We start from the raw sequence: 20,214 nt of genomic DNA, 5'->3' as shown, positions 1-20,214 counted from the left end.
ACAAGCTAAAATGGCGGGACTTAGGAGTCGCTATTATTCAACGTGGGACAGATTACGGGCAATTGACCTGAACAATTATAGGGCGCGGCAGCATGAGGAAGGGGGCAAAGCTGGTAGATTGCTGGCCTGGTTGGTTTGGCCTGAGAGTCGAGGAGCGCCTATCCCGAGTATCACTGACAGCAGCGTACGGGTGCTCTGTTCTCCGAGTGCGATTAATGAGGCGTTTCACTATGAAACTCTGTATCAGCAGCCAAGGCCTATTCCAACCAGGCGATACAGTTGTACCTCGATGCCCTGCAGTTGCCAGGTTTGGAGACAAATGTTGGTGACTCCCTGGCATTACCGGTCAAAGCAGGTGAAATTAAGGAGGCAGTTAAGGGGATGGCGCGCAGCTTACCTGCTGACTTTTATTTGGCTTTCGTCGATATCCTGGCCCCACAGTTTGAACACCTTTATGCAACTGCACTTGAGGTGGGCAGCCTTCCATCCTCCATTAGAGAAGCACTAGTGGTCCCTCTACCAAAGACTCAGACGGCCCACCAAAGAGTAACGGATTTCCGACCTTTATCCATGGTAAATACCGTTTTTAAAATTTTGAGCAGAGCATTGGCTACCAGGCTACTGCCACATATGCAGTGGGTGATCCATTTTGACCAGAGCCGTTTTATACCCACACGGTCCACCTCTAACAATCTGCGGAGATTGTATATTGTAATGTTCCACAACAACTTAGGAGCCTATCCTGATGCAGTGGTAATGTCAATTGACCTCGAGAAGGCTTTTGACTCCTTGAGTTGGGACTTTTTACTGGCAACGATGGAAACGATGAAAATGAGCGAGGGCTGGTTAAAGTGGGTCCGTCCGTACAAGGAACCTCGGGCGCGGGTCCGTAGAGGCGCTATGATATCCGCCTCATATAATATCTATAGGGGGACTCGACAGGGGTGCCCCCTCTTGCCCCTGCTGTTTGCTCTTGCCATGGAGCCATTGGCTGAACGCACTAGACAGGAGGGTGGGCATCTGGGGATTACATTAGATGGGGACACACATATAATTTCACTGTACGCCGATGATGTGTTGGTATATCTGAGAGACGGGAATGTGGGGATACCTGAGATGTTGCGAATACTAGGGGAATTTGAAGAGATGTCAGGCTTACGGCTTAACTGAGGGAAGACTCATATCTTTCCGCTTTGTCCCTCTGTACCGAGACCAGCGTCTCTTCCGTTGGAATTAGACTGGGCACCGGATGTTTTAAAAAATCTAGGTATCCGGATCTATCATACACAGGATGACTTGCTAGAGGGCAATCTAGGGGGGTCCTTACAGGGACTTCAGCAGAACGTAGCCTTTTGGCGTACATTGAAACTTCCAGTGATGGCCAGGGTGGCGATCTCTAAGATGGTGATGCTGCCCCGCTTCCTATATTACTTTGGTAACTTACCAGTAATCATACCGCGTAGCTGGTTTAAAAAGATGGATGCACTACTGAGAGACCTGGTTTGGGACGGTGGCAGAAATAGAGTGTCTTTGCAGACCCTGCGGCTCCCCTTTGTGGGTGGTGGTCTCGGGCCCCTGATTTTGAGGCATATTACTTGGCAGCTCAATTGCAGTGGTTTGCCCAGTGGCTTGACGGACGAGGGCTGGACACTCTATCATTCCCGGTTCTGTGACAGCGACCCTCTTGCCTAGAATGCTTGATCGGCTCAGGAAGATTAAACCTATGGGGGTGCTACTCTCTGTGGCTGTGGCTTGTTGGGACAGATGTGTGGCGAGATCTGGAGACTATATTCCCCTTGTGTTCCCTTGCCACAGTTGGGTAGGGTCCTGCCCCTTACATGGCGTCAATTACAGGGATGGGATGACGCAGGGGTACAGAAGGTGGGAGACTGTTATAGGGATGGGAAATTGCCGCCACTCGCAGATTTCCTGGAGTTTCATGAGTTGCCAGCCGGGCAATTCTTGAATTATCACAAGATACAGGGAGCCCTATTAGACTTATGGGGAGGGGAGATGGTGGAACCAGCCACGCACCCGGTCCTGAACGCAATGGTGACACTGGGCTCGGCCGGACAATTGGTGAAATGGCTTTATCAGACGATTATTGAGATTTCGGGCTGTCCATTGCATCGGTTGAAGGAGAGATGGGAGGGGATGCTTGCCAAGCAGCTCACTGATGAAGACTGGGAAAGGGCCTTGGGAGGCCCCAAGAAAGTGTAGCGAAACCCAGCATTTAAATATCTACAGTTTAATTGGCTCCATAGAACGTATCTCACACCGCATCGGTTGATGTGGTGTTTGGGAGTACACATCATGCATGTCCTCGTTGTACGCTTGGTGACGCGGACTTCGACCACATGATTTGGTTCTGTCCAGAGCTCTATGGTTACTGGTGCCGATTAATAAGGTAATGTCTTTAGACATAGTGTGCACACCTGTGGCTTGTCTACTGGGAATATTTCCACGGCCTAACGCCAAACGATTGCGTTTTCAATTCGTAGACTTAGCCTTGCTGCTGGCTCGGAGGCGAATAGCTTTTAGGTGAAAGGCACAACAAGCACCGTTAGTGACTAAATGGGAAGATGAGTTAACTTGCTGGGCAAGAACTGAGGAACGAGCCTTGATCAAGGAAGACAGAATTACTAAAAGATGTAGACCACTTGCGGAACCCTGGGCAGACATAATGAAAGCATGGGATATGCGTCATGCACCGCCGCAGCCCTCAGATACAGATTTGACTGACTCAGAAGCATAGAGCTAGACCCACTCCTGTCTAGACATCAGAGACACTTTAGCCTGGACCTGAGTAATCGTGCTATTTTAGACTATGGGAGAGTGTGGAGGCCCGCCGAGATCGACTAAGGAGAGAAGGGAGTTTCCCTCAGGACCCAATGTATGTCATTAACCCCAGAAAGTTTACCTAATAAGTTACGTTGACCATGACCCCTTGTAGCAAGTTTTGCAGAGAGGGGCAAGACTCTCGTGTTCCGACATACATTGGCTGGTTTACTTTGGTGTTAATCATCCCCCGCAATCAGATTGTATTTTTTTCTTGTCTATTGGATGCACTTAGGATTTATGGGAATATCTGTATAGCGCCACGAGGGAATCCAGATTTTCATCGTGGATATCCCCAACTGGACAACATGCCCATATCTATGGAATTGCCTGGTTTACATTATTGCTTGCTTCTTTAATCTTCGTTTCTTTTCCCTTATGAGGTACTGGCAATTGTACAACTGTGGTCCTTCCAAGCTGTTACCCTGTGAATCTGTAGGGGAATAGTTTTCAATGAAACTGTGGACATGTAACAGAATAACCACTGCTAATGATTGGATCCAAATTGCTCTACCCAGCCATATTTATTGAACAGGATTATTATATGCATAGCTGTATAAAGATTGTGGAATGTTTGCGTATGTAAAAACTAAATGCCAATAAAAAGGATATTTTAAAATAAAAACTATTTGAAATTTGAACCCTCCAAATAGCGGTTATCACAGTTTCATAAATCTGCCCCTTATGGCTCGATTATAGCCCTTATTGCCTTCAAAAGCAGCCATGAACCTTCGCCTGCCTTGGAGGCAGCGCATTAGGGAAAGGCCGGCCAACTGAAGCAGCTGCACCAGTTGTCACTGTGCAGCCGATACCAGGCGTGTATTTGAAGGGAAGACCGAAATCCTCCTGCAAGTGGGTTCAGTGAGTGACTACAACCACCTGCAAAGGGATGTCTGATATCCATAAGACCTCCGCTCCCCTCCTTGCAGGTATCGCAGTATGGGAGTGCAGTGAAAGTTTCTTTGACATCAGGCACAGAGACAAAGCATTTCTCTCATTAGCATGGGGCCATACACTCTTGCAAATGAGGGTGGATATAGTGCCAGTGCGATTTGAATGAATGTAAGGGCAATGTAGAAAGCATGTCCTTGTGACACTTTATGTAATATGACCACCGGTTGTGTTTGCACAACATATTATACCAATCAACTTCCCAAATTAAAAAAAAGTATGTAAAAATAGATTAAAATATAACCTGAAATTTATGCTTTTATTATTTCACTTCCCAAGCTCCCACTAATCCCAGTCCTTCATTTCCATCTGCTGTTTAGGCTCTCATTCTATTCCTCCACCTTTTGTAATTTTCTGTATCGGTTGTTTACTTTAAATAAAAGAAAATTATTGGCTTATATAATTTCCACTGTACATCTGTATATTTTGTAAAAGGCCCTATCATTCTACGTTCCTGCATACCTTAATAAAAACCCAATTCTCAACTGTTTGAAGTTTATGGAAACACATTTCAACTTCTTAGCTCATGGCAACTTACACCTATCATCTCCTCATCTTGTCTTCAGTCTCTTTCCCCTGTTCTGATAAATGTACTAAACAACCACATGCCATCTTTCTCGGTTCATGTAATCTCATATTGGTAGTTGCACTGTGTATCCACCATATGCTATGTCCCTTTTATATAAATATCTGAATGCAATAATGAAAGAAATAGATGATTATTAACAGTCATATCATCAATCAGGTTTTGCAGAACAATCAAAGGCTGAACCAGGAGAAAAAAGTAATCTGCATAAATCAAAGAATGTAGTGGAAGACCTCAGAAGGTTGGCACCAACATCCAACCTATAAGTGAGAAACTGGGTTGTTGGTTGACTGGTGTGTGAGCCCTGGTCCAGCACCAACCACAATCTCTGTCAGGGTAAGGCACAAGAAAATCCCAAATTAACCTGTGCTCAACCCCCGGTAGCTTGACACAGGGCAGTCTGGCTTAATTTAGAGGCAATGTGTAAAGTATATATGCAGCACTCAAACAGTAATTGATTGAAAATACAACACAAGAAAAATCCCACAACAGTCAAGAAAATAGAGTAAATTTCAATAGATAAAATTATACTTCAATTATCATGCAATCAGTAGAACTGGAGATCTGCACGCGGTATCCCAAAAGAAGCACTTCACTGATAACACAGAACAGGTTTCACGGTTCAAGTGTATTCCATACCGAAGATCTCACCCATCACAGACAGCAGCTGAAGGCCAACTGTCACAACTCCTACAATCTCCTTCAGCCCCCTTATTATTATTATTTTTTATTTTTATTTTATATAGCGCAAACTAGACCTGAAGATATTAGGTATCAGAGCACTTTACATGAGCACTAGTTTCGTTACAGATGGACACATTCATTTTTGTTAGGCACGGGGAGATTAAGTGGTTTGCCCAGAATCACAGGATGTTGAGCGTTGTTGCCGAGACTCGGACCCGGTTCTCAAGCTTCGAGGTTGACCGCTTTGACTATAAGGATATATCCAATGACATATACAATGTTACTTTTAGGGAGATTCCGTGACACCCATGGTGTTCTGTCAAGGCAGGCCTAGAAAATATTTTCTGACATAGTGTGTGTGTCACTGAGAATGACAAGCATTTTAGCCAATGTGTAAATAGTGTGAATGTCACTGAAAATGACAAACACATAAGTCAATTTACGCGAGGCAAGAGGATGTACAAATGGCGAAAGTATTTCCTGAAAAAGTGTGCATGTCACAGAGAATGACAAGTACATTAGCCAATCACGTGGCTAGTTAGAAGTAGTAGACTATGCCCATCGTGAAACCCAGCAGCAGGAAGAGGAATGGAGTGCTGCGACAGGAAGTGGCTTAAAGTCGCCCGGAAAAGAGACGCGAAATGAGAAGCAGGCAACATCCAGCAACAAAATGCACTTTAGAGTCAGGTATTGCACAGAGCTGGTGTGACGCTATCGATTAGTGTGAGCGCACCACACAGGTTTCGTGCTTCAGCCATGAATGATACGATTCAGCACGAGAACACTCCATAGGCTTCACAACTCTAAATGCTGAAGAAAACGCGCCGAAGGGAGCTGGTGTAATGCTATAGACTAGCGTGAGCGCACTACACAGGTTTCATGCTCGAGCCAGGATGATACGGTTCAGCACAACCCCACTCCACAGGTTCCACGCTAGCGCAGAGCATGACACACAACTGACAGTTCACAATATTTCAACCAGGCCATTTCACATAAGGAAATAACAGTTTCCCAACATGTGCAAATCCGCCTCTCATAATCAGTTAGGTCTCACCAAAAAGAAGGCTGGATCAAAGATCACCAACGACCACACTCTGTGGCATGTGTTGAGATCTTCTCGTAGATATGCATCTGCCGACTACCCCAATGTGGTATCCCAAAAGATGCACTCCACTGGATACACAGTATAGGTTTCACGGTTCAAGTTTATTCCATACAGAAGATCTCACACATCACAGACAGCAGCTGAAGGCCAACTGCCACAACTCCTACAATCTCCTTTAGCCCCCTTATGCCATGGTTTATGACATACATAGTATTCCAATGACATATACAATGTTCCTTTGAGGTAGATTTAGTGACACCCATGGTTTTCTGTGAAGGCTTAGCTAGTGGTTCACAGATGTTACATGAAGCCAGGCACATGCCACACAGCAGTTTCAAAGTCTTAGGTAAAAATAACACCAAAAACGCACAGTGCCAAATGAGTTTTTCTGGATGTGCCAAACTAGGACAAAGTCATAGGTTCAAGCCAACCACAACAGACCACATGCCGGTTAAATAACCGAGGTTGGCTTGCTGAGTAATGTACTTAGTTGTAGTTAGACTGAGGTGTGAAGACCTTATTGTGCGGCATCAAGTTGTGTTGGTTCAGATTGGGCCGTTGATTGGGAGCTGCGAGATGCTGCATTGAGTTGCGTCGTGCTGCATAGGTTCAGATGAGGCCCCTGATCTGGAGCCGTTGGCTCAGATGATCAGGAGCTAGAAGGTCATTCACTTAGTTGTGTTGTGCTGCGCTTGCCGATGAGACAGCCGCACAGGCGATTTGAGGTGCTGCAATGCGAGGTCCTTAGTCAATATGTGTCATGCGGTGTTGGTTCTGAGGAAACCCACAGGGCAGGAGGTGTACACTCTAATGTCAACTAAGGGTCCAGGACATGGGAGCACCTCTTGGGGATTAGTAGCAGGCCAGATCTCTGGATCTTGCTATGTTCCTGCAGCTCAAAACAGGATGCCAGTCAGCAGCTAGCCGTTGGAGACACTATGGTGGTTCTTAGTTCCAGGAGCAGGTTCAGCCTTTCTTCCTCATGCAGCAGGGCAGCAAAGCAGTCCTTCTTGCAACAGGGCCATCTTTCCAGCAGCAAGACAGTGGATCCATCCTTCTTCTGAGTATTTCACAGGTCCAGAATTGATCTGAAGAGTGGGCCTCAGGGTCCAAAATTAATGCCTGGTGCTAGTTGGCGAAACTTACATCTGGTTCTGGTTCTGGAATTTCCTTCCTTCACCTTCCCAGGCCCAAATGATGTCTGGGGTAACAAAAGGCTAGAGTGAAGTTCTTCATGAGTACAGGAGAAAACCTCATATGAAGTGCATGTGTGGTATTTGACAGCTCCTCCCCTAACCTTCCTGTCAGAGTGGCCCATCATGCCAACACCTAGTCCCCCTTTGTGACACCATCTGGGAGGGAAATGCAAGATCCAATTTCCTACTACACCTAATCATGTGACCCAGAACACAAGTTGCAGCCACCGAATGGTTAAGACAAGACAATGGCAACTTTCAAAAGTCACATTTATATAATTGTGATTTTAAATTTGCCTTTACCATTAAAGAGGATTTTTACTTTGGAAATCAAACATGATATTTCTAAATGTTCCCAAGCAAAAGTTATTAAATGTATTAAGATAACCCATGTTATCATATGGGTGAGCTAGGCCTTGCAGTAGTGAAAAACTAAAATAAGAGATTTTCAGTAACCACAACATGTAAAACTAAAAAGTACAAGTCTAATTTATTAAATGCAATCTCTCTCCACCATGGGCTGTTTAGGACCTCCTCTAGGGGTGACTTACATGTATTAAAAAGGAAGATTAAGGCTTGGCAAAAAGGTTTATTTTTCCAGGTCAAAATGGCAGTTTAAAACTGCATATTAGCCACCATGGCAGGCCTGAGGCATGTTTTAAAGGGCTACTTAAGTGGGTGGCACAATAGGTTCTGCAGGCCCACTAGCAGTTACAGGCCCTTTGTACATGTTGTACCGCTTTACTAGGGACTTATTAAATGTGCTTATCAGGTGTAGGACAATTTTACCACGTTTTAGGGTGAGAGACAAAGCTTTTTAGCACTGGTTTCTAGTAGTAAAATGCACAAAGTCCTAAAAGCCTACAAAACAAATTCAGCAAAGGCAAAAGTTTTGAGGGCGACCCTGCAGAAAGGGCCTGGTCCAACAATGCTGAAAGACAATCAAAGCAGATGCTAGCCTGAATGCTATTCTTTACTTTTTCAATATTGATAGGCCCTTCCCAGTGACAAAAATATCAAATGCCTAGCTTCTGAATGCAAAATAATTTGGTGATAAGCATTCAACAGATCAACTGTAGAGAAAAACTATAATTTTTCCTATGTAGATAACATTTTGTGTACATTTGGGAGTGTGTGAGGATCTCCCAAAAGCATTCCTTCAATCATGTATATAATGCATGCCCTTATTTTACCATTTGGCTTGCGTGCCAATACATTAGAACTAAGCCAGTCTAGGTGCTTGGGAGCAAGATGGCGGCTGTATAGTGTGCCGCGTTAGCTACCTTTCCCGGCTCCGGCTGTTTTGGGAGAAATGGAGAAGAGGGGGAAAGAAAACTTGGTTGCCCTTTAGGACAAGATGCTGGAACTAATACACATCAAACAGGCCAGCATTACCTGAACGATAGATTGACTGTGATTCCCTGCAGGACGGGGGAGGCTGTTCCGTGGCTGGCACGACTGGCTGGCGGCTTGCTCGGCTTGGTTGCTTGGAGACTGAGAGGTTTGAAAAGGCCACCGAAAAGAAGCAATCCTACAAAGGAGCGGGCCAAATCATCATCGTCCGCCTCAGCGCATCTGGCAATTCAGATCAGGAAAGCAGTATTCAGACAGAAGACCTAGGAAGTCGCCACACCAGCTGCAGAGAAACCCGAGGCAGGAGTCCGCGCCAATGAACAGATGCTGGTGCCGCAGGAAACAAAGGGTCTACGGTCTAGTGTTGAAATGCCGAAGGAGAGGTAGCCCTCGATGCCGGAATTTTTGTGGGGAGGGATCTGGGACAGATGCTAAAGAATCCGGGTCAATCCAGAATGCTTACATTTGTACCTGATGCGTACATTGGGAAGTTTGGCAGCTCTCCCCTGAAAACTATAGGTACTGATATACTGCCATCATCACTCTCACAAAGGGAGAGTAACATTGGGGAGAGGTGTATATCAAAGGAGAGATGTGAGGAGGCCAGGCTGGTGGGGCTGGAGACTCCGACGGTACGGATGGTAGATGCAACAGCTCAGGCTTCAGTGACCCTGGGAAATTCAGTTGTTCGCACAAGAATTCAGGAGCAAGTGGCTCTACCGCAGGAAAGAGGGTCTCCCAGAGGAGCTGAAAAGTTTTTCTCACGGATGAGTCAGATCTCTGTGTAGAAGGTGAGGATTGGACAGAGGAAGACTCAGCCCCTTATACCTCGGGTAGAGTATTAATATCAGTCTGGCAAAACCATCTATGCAATAGTGTATGGTCTTGTGAAAAAGGTGAAGTGAGAAACTGAAGGCAAGCGGAAAGGGTCTGGAATCAGACTCAAATATTATTCAGCATCGCAAGGGGGGTGACTGCAGGCACTGGGTTGGCAGATACTCCCACCATTGATTTGATCTACTCAACATTGAAACACATGCAAGGGGGGGGCGAGAATCGTGAATATAAGAGCTAATTTGGCCACAAAGAAATTACAGGGAGCATTGCGCAAAGTTAATAAAATCTGCTCCGAAACGACAGAGCGAATTTGGGCTGTAGAGGAACGGACTGAGTTATTAGTTACTGGGGTCGCAACAGTAGAAAAACAATAGAATACTCAAGACTCTTAACTGGAAGAAGTGATGTGGAAGCTGGAGAAAACGTGAATGGGAATGATATAAGGTCATTTATGTTAAGGCTGGTGAAGGTGACCTTTCCAGACCTAGCCCAGTGAGATTGGGAAGCAGAGGTGTAACAGGTTCACCGCTTCCCTATAATACTAATGAAAACTCAGCAATCGCAACAATCCCAACAAACCGAGAAACCTAGAGCAATTCTGGTCTATTTTGGCAACTTTCTTTTACGCCAAGCTGTTTTTGATGAAGTCCAGAGGCGAAGCTGTCATTCGATGGCCACACGTTCTTTGTCCGGCTGAACTTCTGCCATGTGAGTTGAGAAAAGGTGGTGCCTACGGCAACTATTTGCACTCTTTCTGCGACTTGGTTGTGAAGTGTTCCTGATTAATCCGGCCAGTCTCAAGGTTATATTCAAGGGAAAGACATGGATATTCATATGAAAGATAAAAGCTCAGGAGTTCCTAAAAAAGATCTCTGATGGGGCAGGGTTGAGCTGGCGGTCATGGGTATTTCATCCATTTGGTGCTTTGTTTGTCTTTGAGGTGATGGCATATGTATCTTGAAAGGGGTTCCTTTTCTTGTTTTTTGGATGATTAATGGAGGGTTGGAGCGGGGGGGGGTTATAGGAGTGGTATGTTAACAGGTGGCTTCACTAGGGTCATTGCTGACCTGCTTGCTCATGGTAGGGGGGTAGGTCAGGTGGATGGGTTTAAGGTGGGGGGAAGAGGGGATCTGGGGTGGTCAAGAGTGGGAGGCAGTATCCAAGCGACCAAAAGGCTTTTGCATGTAGCAAGGTAGCTGGCAGGTCATGTTTTTTTCAGACTATAGATGAGTAATCTGCGAATAGCTAGTTACTATTTGTGGTTTAACCAATCCTATGAAGAAACAAAGAGTGAATGTAGACCTACAATATCTAAATGCTGACATTGTGTGCATGCAGGAGACCCATATTGAAGGAGGGGGCAGATGGTACCTCTTGGAGTTTTCGGGCTATCAGATTATTTGTAGGACCTCACAAGGGACTCACAAATGCAGGGTGGCAATTCTTGCACAGAAAGACAGGAATCGGTTCTTTAAAGCCAGGGCAGATAAGTTTGGTAGATGGGCCATTACAGAATGTTGTCATGCAAAAGGTTCTTTTACACTCTTCTCTGTATATGTGACCCTACATTGTTCAACTGGCTCAACCTTAAATTGGCTGGGTGGCCGCTTCCATTAGTGATTTGCGTAGACTTTAATATAGACGTTAAGGGGACAGGTTTAAAGGCAGACATCAAAGTTTACCAGGGACATGAACCCAGTGTATTTCGGTCTGTGACTCAGTTGGGAATGACCCATGGGTTATATGACATATGGGCGAAACAGTTTCAGTGGACCCCGGTTATACTTTTTATTCGGCACCCCTTCGGATACATTCTCGGCTAGGCATTTTTTTGATTTTCAGCGGAGTATTACGAGCTTGTCAGATATATAAATACCTGTTGTAATAAAAATGTTTTAGCTGTTTTGTTTATGCATTGTACATCTTAAGTTAGCATTCGCTGCACCATTTATGTTTAGCCGCCATTTTAAGCCATGTTCAAAACTAACTTCTGTCTCTCTGCCCCAGCTGAAAGCAGCTGCAATAGTTTTGTTTCTCCAAGGTTGAGCTTTGCTGTACTAATGAATACACTGTTCTTATTAGCACATACCCTTCCCACTTGATAGGCCTGCTCCCACCCTTAGAGCGGCAGAAACAGGCAGAGTGACCTTGGCATCGAGATAGCATGTGCCCATTCTCAGGATCGAAACTCATCCTTCTGTATCTCCTTTGTTCAACTGCTACCAACTGGAAATTCCCATTCACGACGTGTCCTTATTGGTTCTGAATTGTACATAATGTATCTCCATGCTTGCTGAAGCCAGTCCCTCTGCAGCAATCCCAGGAGGCTGGTCAGACTGGACTCGGCTCTTCAATTCCTCCCTGATCAGTCCCTGATGGCCTTGCAATTGTTACGCCGGACCCTGTTGAGGCAGTAATGGAAATCTAGTTGGAGGTAGCTTAATTTGGTTGACTTTCTGGGTACCGACTTAGGCCCTATAACGATGTCCGGCTGACTTTCCTCTGCCCAACATCATCTTGGTCAGGGGACTGACGGACTGCTGATTGACAGTCCGACAGACTAATTAGGATTCGGCCGAATACTGTTTGGTTTCATTCCTATACTTTAGAATAGGAGCATGCATTCCGACCAGAATGTATGCTCCCATTGTAAAAATGCAAGGTGCAGTTCATCCCTGCACCCTGTGGCAGGCATCTTAAGGTGCTCACCACAAGTTGCAGGGATTGACCAGGCCATGCGCCAAAGAGGGCCCTGCTGGGAGCCCCCAAAGTTGAGTGCCGACACCCTTTCTGTGTCGGAAGTGCCGGCACAGAAAGGAGGCCTCCACCAGACATCGTAATCCCTCAGGCAGAAAGAGCTGCACTTGGATTACTGAAAGCATTGCGACTGGCAGGTGGGCTCTCCGAACCTGTCGGATGCCAGTCGGAATAACCGGTCGCATTCCTTTGAGATCGACTCCATCATAATGGGTCAGTCTGAAAGGAATCCGGCTGCATTCTAAGTAGCTGCTTAATCAGGATAAAACTTAAATTGTCATCAATGGCAATGAAAAATTTGAAGATAGGCGGGTGGTTTATGTTACGGATAAAATTGTGGGAATTAATTTGAATCCTCTGATTAGAAAAACTAATACAGAGTTTGGGAGATGGAATAATCTTAGACTCACCCTGATTGGGAGAAGCAATTTAGTACAAATTATGTTCTTACCTAAAATTTTATATTTTTAAGAGCTATATCCCTCGAGGTGTAAAATTATTGGTTCAAGGTTTTAGATGGGATCGTTTGGAGATTCTTATGGGCTTATGTCAGGCCTAGGAGGGCATTGAAGTTTTTGCAGGAGTGGCTCCTCCACTGTGGGGGAGTAGCTTCTCCCCACTGCTTTCTTGCAGTGCGAGGAGCAGAAACATAAAATGGTAATAACTGTTAGTTATCACCATTTTATGTTTGTGTTGTGGGTGGGGTTGAGGTGTTTAGTTACTTGGCCTGCTCTTCTCTCAGAGCAGGGCAGGGGAGGAGTGGTGTGTACAAAGACTGTTTGGGCGGCCCTCTCGGGATGCCCAAACCAGTCATGCACACTTTGCCCTTATCCATGCAGGCTGCAATGCAGCCTGCATGGAGAACATGCCCACCCCATAAGCGCCTGGCTGGGCGCCATCCCGACCAATCACAACACTGCATGCAGCATTGTAATTGGCTTAGGGGAGGGCGCCTGGCTGCCTGCTTCCTGTTCCTGTCGCTGGCAGGAAAGCAGGAGTCGAGAAGACGCAGGACGCTGCCTCAAGGGCGACCTTTCCCGTGACCCACCCTCCCTGCATAACCCACCCTCCCTGCATGACCCCCCCTGCACCCACCCACGAGTTTTTGACTCTCCCGAGAGAATGGGGGATGGGCAGTCCTTAATATCTGATTATACTACTGGGCATCTACACTGCAACAGATGGCTGTTTTGTTTTATAGGAACGGCGAGGGGTCAGCTTTAGATAACGATCCTCCCACGAGTTATGAGTAATTGATAGGTGAGTAAGCCAGGGGATGCCTTTTGCGGCAAGTAGATTTTGGGTATTTCAAGAGAGTGCGGTTCAAAACACTTGTGTGTGCAAATCGAATATTGTCAGTTTTTTGGAAGAAAATGCATGTGGGCTGTTTTTATATACACACTTTCGAGAAAACCCCTTTTACCAGATATCTTCTGAGATGCCTATGTCAGAAACTGGAAAGAGCAGGGACCATTCATTCTGGGGGATTTTGTTGATGATTAAGGTATAACCATATTTGAAGCTGTTAAAAATAACTTTAGGGCATAATTAATTTTTCAAATATATGCAGATAAGGGATTTTTTGCGAAAGAAAAGGAGGAGGGCTGGGCTGGTTCTGTTGGGTGGATATATTAGATACAATAATTGAGAAAAGGCCGTCAGTTGTGTTTTTATATAAGATCCTGAATAGTAGGATGGTGGATGATATGGATAAGCATATTAGACGCTGGTAGAAGGCATTGTAGATGGTTGATGGGGAAAGTGTAGCTTCACTAGACTTGGCCTGTTCAACTTTTATGTCAACCAATATGCATTATAAGACGTGGTTCAACCTCTATATTACTCCAGTGAAAATTCTCAAATGGGGAGGAGTATCCGGCCCGAACTGTCCTCGGTGCTAGCTCTATGGCGCGGACCTTATTTACATGTTTTCAAAATGCCCATGCTTGAGAAATCTAAAAAGAGATGTGAGCGGATTTTTTGAGTTAGATTGGATCTGCGTATTGTGGTCACACCCCAGCTGATCTTATGACGGGTACAAAAGGAAAAGATTCCCCCCTATGACAGTATTAAGGCTTTGTTCCTCCATCCTGCAACCAGTCGTTGGCTTGGTTTATTTCTATTTATCATATAGAAGTGGCGGTGTATTGTCAAAAAGGTAGATGATCCAAAAAAAGAGGGCTATGAGCCTAGGCACCAATGAAGGAATGGATGACGGCAATATCTGAGGGAGAAATGTCAAGGATTACGGGTGAAGGCAATGGCGGGGTTGGTTAATGGGGATATGATCCCGAGGCAGGCAGGCACAAATGCACATTGGTGAGTGGGAAACCCCTATGATGAGAGGGCTGGTGCCATAGATTATGCTAAGTCTTGTATATCAGCACTATAAATATTTGATGAATTCTCAATGGTTGCAGAATACTAAGTGTCCTATTTTTGTTTTGTCTTTTTCTCTCTTTTTTTTTTTAATGGTTTTTTTTTTGCTTGCCAGCTCTACATTTCTATCTGCTTGGTTGAGGTGGGGGGCGTAAGAGGGGGTGTCTTGGGATTCAGGATTTAATATTAAAATGTTTTAATAAAATGTTTGAAATAAAAAAAAGAACTAAGGCAGTCTAAATAAAGCCTCAGTTGTTTCAATTACTTGCTTCTTACATAGTCTGCAGAGTTCTGCCTCCTGTGCATTCCTCATTTTGACCTTGTTCATTTCAATGTTTTGCACCTTGGTTTCTTGAACTTTCATTCTAGAATAGACAGCAGCAGAAGCTCAAATAGGTGTTCACTTGCAAGTGAACTTTAAAAATTGCCTTGAGAAATAACTGGGAGATATTTTTTATCCTGGTGAACTGAAATAATCTTTGCACCGTATAGGTGTAATTTAGAGAAACACCTGCATGATGATGATAATGTAGTAGGTAGAAAGAATCAGCTTCAATATGTATGCACCCAATTTTCCAGGTTCAAATCTGCAGTGTGGCTGGTGCTGATGAGAAATTAACTTCATAATCACGTACTGTGTGCATTGTATCCTCCTACTGGCTCCAAATTCTGTATGAAAAATATGTAGCACCAAAGCGTTCACCAGTAATTATTAGGGTCCCAAAGAGGCCAATTTAAAGGTGTATATACCTATATTTGTGATTTGTGTCCAAGCACTTTAGCATGAAACTCTAAGAACAAGTCATGCTTTTTTTTTTACAAACTGTTTATCCTAAGTGTGCTAGAATGTTCTATTTGGTAGTTCTTCATGCTACTTTATTAATGTTTTGCTTTCCATTTTTGCTATTTAAGTTTATGTTCATCAGTTATTATCACGTATTTGGTTGCTATGTTGAATGCCTTTAAGACCCTAATTATAAAATGTTCTTTTTGTCTCCTAGTTCAACTTTGTGGGTAAGCTTTTGGGTCCACGTGGTAATTCATTGAAGCGGTTACAGGAAGACACACTAACAAAAATGTCCATTCTTGGAAAAGGTTCAATGAGAGATAAAGAAAAGGTAACCATTTTTAATAGTACATTAACAGTCCCATCATTGTTTCCATCAAGATTGCTGGACCAACATATGTTCAAATGCAAATACCTCTTGAATTAATTCAATTGTTTCACTATTTCTTCATCGTCACTTGTAAAACTGCTTATTTGACTCTTTATTACCTAGTATCGAAATAGGTGTAGCAGAATTCTGATTCACCATTCTAATAGTTGTAATGCAAAAGCAGGAAAAGAAAACTAATTGTGGTGTAGTTTAATATTTTTACTTGTTAATTACTGCAAGGAATTTAAGCTTTCACCTATCACACGTGTGTGTATTTAACTAAGGCACTTATGACGCACAGCAATTAAGTGTGTACATTTGGTTTTTATTTCAATTGAAGAAGAATCCGTCTATGATCTTCTTTAGTCCCTTTGTGGTAGAAATATTGAAGTTATGGTTCTGTTGTTCATTTAAACTGAATGTGTATGCATGGATAATTCTGATGTATTTCTATATGCACTTCAGCCCAATATAATCCTAACTTGAAAGAAGGAAGCACCTGTAAGATTCTTTCTTTTGTTTAGTAGTTAGATTCTAGAAGTTTACATTCCTACTGTACAAAAGAACATTTCTTTCGAAGTTGGTACACAGAGATGCAGAATTTATTCGATTTTAAAAGCATGCAACAGTAATATCTTTTAATAAAACACCTTTTCTGCTTTTTTCGTGAATAACGTTCATTAAACATATACATGCATCAAAAGAAGCTAAGTGGCCTCTGTTAATGAAATTGAAAATCATAGAAAATAATATTTTTATCATGTTACTTTGTTTAGATATATGTGTTTTACTTCTGTTAGGAAGAAGAATTAAGAAAAAGTGGAGAAGCAAAATATTTCCATTTAAATGATGATCTTCATGTGTTAATTGAAGTATTTGCACCCCCAGCAGAGGCTTATGCCAGAATGGGACACGCTCTAGATGAAATCAAAAAGTTCCTTATTCCCGTAAGTATGTCATTCTATGTAATAGTTTTTCAATCTTTTCAATCTTAGGATTGGATTTATATGCATGCTGAGAAGGTGTCTACATGCAGATGATAGGCATGGTTTTGAGTTGGGTAGGTGATTAAAGTCCTTATATTTCTGGAAGAGGTGCTAAATGCAGAGAAGGAATCACTGCTGGAATTTCTTCCAACATAGGAATAGACTAGTGTACAAACTTCCAATGTTGGTGTTTGACCTGACAGCCTTAGGTTGGTCTTCCCCCAAACATTTTGCCTTTGTCCTTCATTTTGCTGATCTCATTTTTGCTGACCATAGGACTCTGTGCCTTTACCACTGCTGACCAGTGCTAAATTGCATGAACTCACACCTTAAAACATGGTAATAATGGCTTATCCCCAATTGGCATATTTTATTTACTTAAATGTCTATAGTAAAGTGGTACTACATGTACCCAGGGCCTGTAGATTAAATGCTACAAGTGGCCTGCAACACGTATTGTGTCACTCAATTAAATAGGTATGTAAACAGGACTCAGACCTGTGTTTAGTTTTTCAACTGCAATTTGGACCTGGCAAAATTAACCTTTTTCCAGGCCCAAGCCTTCCTTTTTAATACACATGTCACCCCTAGGATAGGCCTTGGAGAGCCCAGAGGGCAGGATACAATCTATTTAAAATATTGGGCATGTACTGTTAAGTTTTACATTGTCCTGGGAGTAAAGAAATTAGGTGTTGTTTACTACCAGGACTGCAAAGGCCTACTACTTCCATAAGATAACTTTGGAGTTACCTTATTACAAATGCCGATGGGATGATGTTAGCCCACTTTTTCCTTCAGCTCTGATCAGCTAGTGTGGTGGGCGCCTGGTAAGCGGGTGTAGAGCTCACCGCTTTATTATCCCAATAGAATGAAGCGGTTAACTGGTTATGATCGCTCAGATAATGTTGTGAAACCCCAAAGTCTAAAAGTGTGGGTAGCAGACAACTAAGACAAAGATATAGTCAATTACACTACGGTGCCCTCCCTCCTTAAGGGTGGTCGTGTAAGCCTCCGCAGGGTCATCTTTGGTCACCAACAAGTTCACCAGATTAAACTCCGAAATGAGACTGTTTGCCGCTTCCCCTTGGCATGTGTGTTTCAAATGTGCCTGGGTTACAATTGCCTTTCAAAATCAGATTCCTTATTATTAACACAGCAGCGGCACGGATGCAGGCTTAAATCTCTCACCAACATAATTAGAGTAAAGGGGAGCTCTGACAGAAAAAAGTCACCCATAAAACATTTAAGACTAGCCATAGCTTTCGTTCCATCGTTCGAGGAAACTGCATTATAGAAATTGATAAGGAGCAGTCTACGTTTGTTAGGGAATATTAAAAGGGTTCCCAAAATAGTTTTACATTTAGTCATATTTTTAGGATGATTGAAGCTTTCCTCTGCCACCACCAACAAAGGGGGCAGTTCCCCCAGTACAATGGCTGAGGGCAGCTGGATGGTGGTATTGAAGGGGCAGTATGTCGGCTGTGAGTGTTGAGATGTGGCAGCGGCGGACAAATCTGAGCTGCTCAGGCTTCCCTGCTGCATCGCAGGGCCAAGTGCTTGCCACCCAGAGTTTGCCTCTGTGACCCTAGGAACATTGGTTAGGTTGGGAGTGTAGGATCGCAAAGGTTGTTGTGATAAAGCTGCCGATGAGATCTGGGCCTGTGTTTGAGCCTGAGATGTTGTCCCCCCACTTCTACTGGCAATGGCGTCGTGGGGGAGAGTACTTGGACCTGTATTTGGAATGGTATGCTGGGGATCGGAGGGCCGTCTACTTATACTTGAATATAGGGTATCCACTGATCCCTTCAAAGAACCAACAGTTTGCTCAGGTGCAGAGATCCGAGTGTCAAATGCATTTAGGGCTGAAATAATCTTCATTTCAAAGTCTATGTAAGAAGCCAAAAGACTGTCAACTGGGGTGTTCTTCCTCGTAACTTCAGGATAGACCGATGTAGGTGTAGATGGGGCATGCACCAGCTCCGGAATAATCTTCCTGCTCGATTTGTTGACAGCGGGCAACCCCAGGGTGGAATTTATGCATCTGCTTTCCACCACATCTCTTTTTACTCATCCCAAGTCTCCTCCTACTTCTATGACCTCCAAAATAAAAAATTTAAATCCTTCACTCTTCTATCCCTCCACCATGGTTTTCAATCAAAATAACAGACTAACATGTCCACTTCTCAAATTTCACATTTCACTATACTAATTCACCACTAATCCTTTATGGGTTCCAGAGTAGCGTGCTACTCGCTGAAAAAAGCGCTTCAACACCTCATCAAGGGTAGCAAACACTATATAAATGCAAACCTTTTTTCCCTCTTCTATCCGTCCGCTACTCTTCTCTATCCAAATAACCTAATAACATATCCACCACCCAAATTACTTTCGTATTTCACTGTACTAATTCACCACTAATACTTTATGGTTTCGGAGTAGCGTGCTACTTGCTAAAAAAGAACTTCAACACCCCATCATGGGTAACAAATGGTATGTAAATGCAAACCTTTTTCCCTCTTCTATCCCTCCGCTATCCTTTGCAATCCAAATAACTGACTAATATCCACCACTCAAATTACTTTCATATTTCACCATATTAATTCCAACACTAATCCTTCATGGGTTCCCGAGTAGCATGCTAAATGCAATTACAATACAATTACAATACTATAAGCTATAACTTCCAAATGGGAACAGATAACCAATTTATGTTTGGTGTCTTTGGAATTGTAATGAAAAATCCTAACTTATGGTGAGGTTGGATTTTAAGTTACAATTTTGAAAATGTTCCTTTTAGAAAGTTGGCATTTTTTCTGCTTTAGCCACTTGGTGCCTGCAGCCTGTCTCTTGGTCACATAACTGGGTGTATTTGACAGTTGGGCTTTGTGTATTCCTCTTACACAGCTACACACAATGGGGAACTTAGGTGTGCCTGGATCGGTCATCACTGGCAGGATGTGGTGGAGGAGCTTGGCACAGTCCGACCTACACTTCAATAGACTGTGTCCTGCTGGCACACAATGGGCTGCATAGCCCCTTTAGTTGGTCTTGGGCCAGGAAGATAGGACACCTGTGCACATCAAAGGGAAACCTCTATAGGCTTCTCACACTTCAAAGCCAGAACTAGGTATAAGTATTGGACCTCCAACAACTCCTCAGTACACTTCTGGAAAGCGGATACTCTGCCTGTGTGAAAAGAACTGGACCTGCAACCTGAATCCAATACCCTCAGAGTAAATCCAAGGGCTAGTCTCTTGTAACCAGCACCTGTACTCTGCAACTATGAGATCTACTGTGTCAAGCGTTGTCACCCTCTTCCTGGACCCTTGGAAGTGGGCCTGAAGGTGTTCTGCCAGCCCATCTGCGGATTCAGCAGTACCAACGT

General features: G+C 43.8%; 1 protein-coding gene across 2 annotated transcripts in view; it reads left to right on the top strand.

The window, feature by feature from the left end:
* KHDRBS3 (KH RNA binding domain containing, signal transduction associated 3) overlaps positions 1–20,214 on the top strand; it is a 203,513-nt gene that overhangs the window by 99,692 nt on the left and 83,607 nt on the right. For both annotated transcript variants that reach the window (XM_085604066.1, XM_085604065.1), the window contains exons 3-4: positions 15,688–15,804; positions 16,644–16,790. In XM_085604066.1, coding sequence (XP_085460192.1) covers positions 15,688–15,804; positions 16,644–16,790 — 264 coding nt within the window. The remainder of the gene's footprint in view (positions 1–15,687; positions 15,805–16,643; positions 16,791–20,214) is intronic.

Source organism: Triturus cristatus, chromosome 5_1, assembly GCF_964204655.1.
Source record: "Triturus cristatus chromosome 5_1, aTriCri1.1, whole genome shotgun sequence".
In the NCBI taxonomy this organism is placed as follows: Eukaryota; Metazoa; Chordata; class Amphibia; order Caudata; family Salamandridae; genus Triturus; species Triturus cristatus.
Note: the sequence above shows the minus strand (reverse complement) of the source record. Positions and strands in the feature narration are given on the sequence as shown.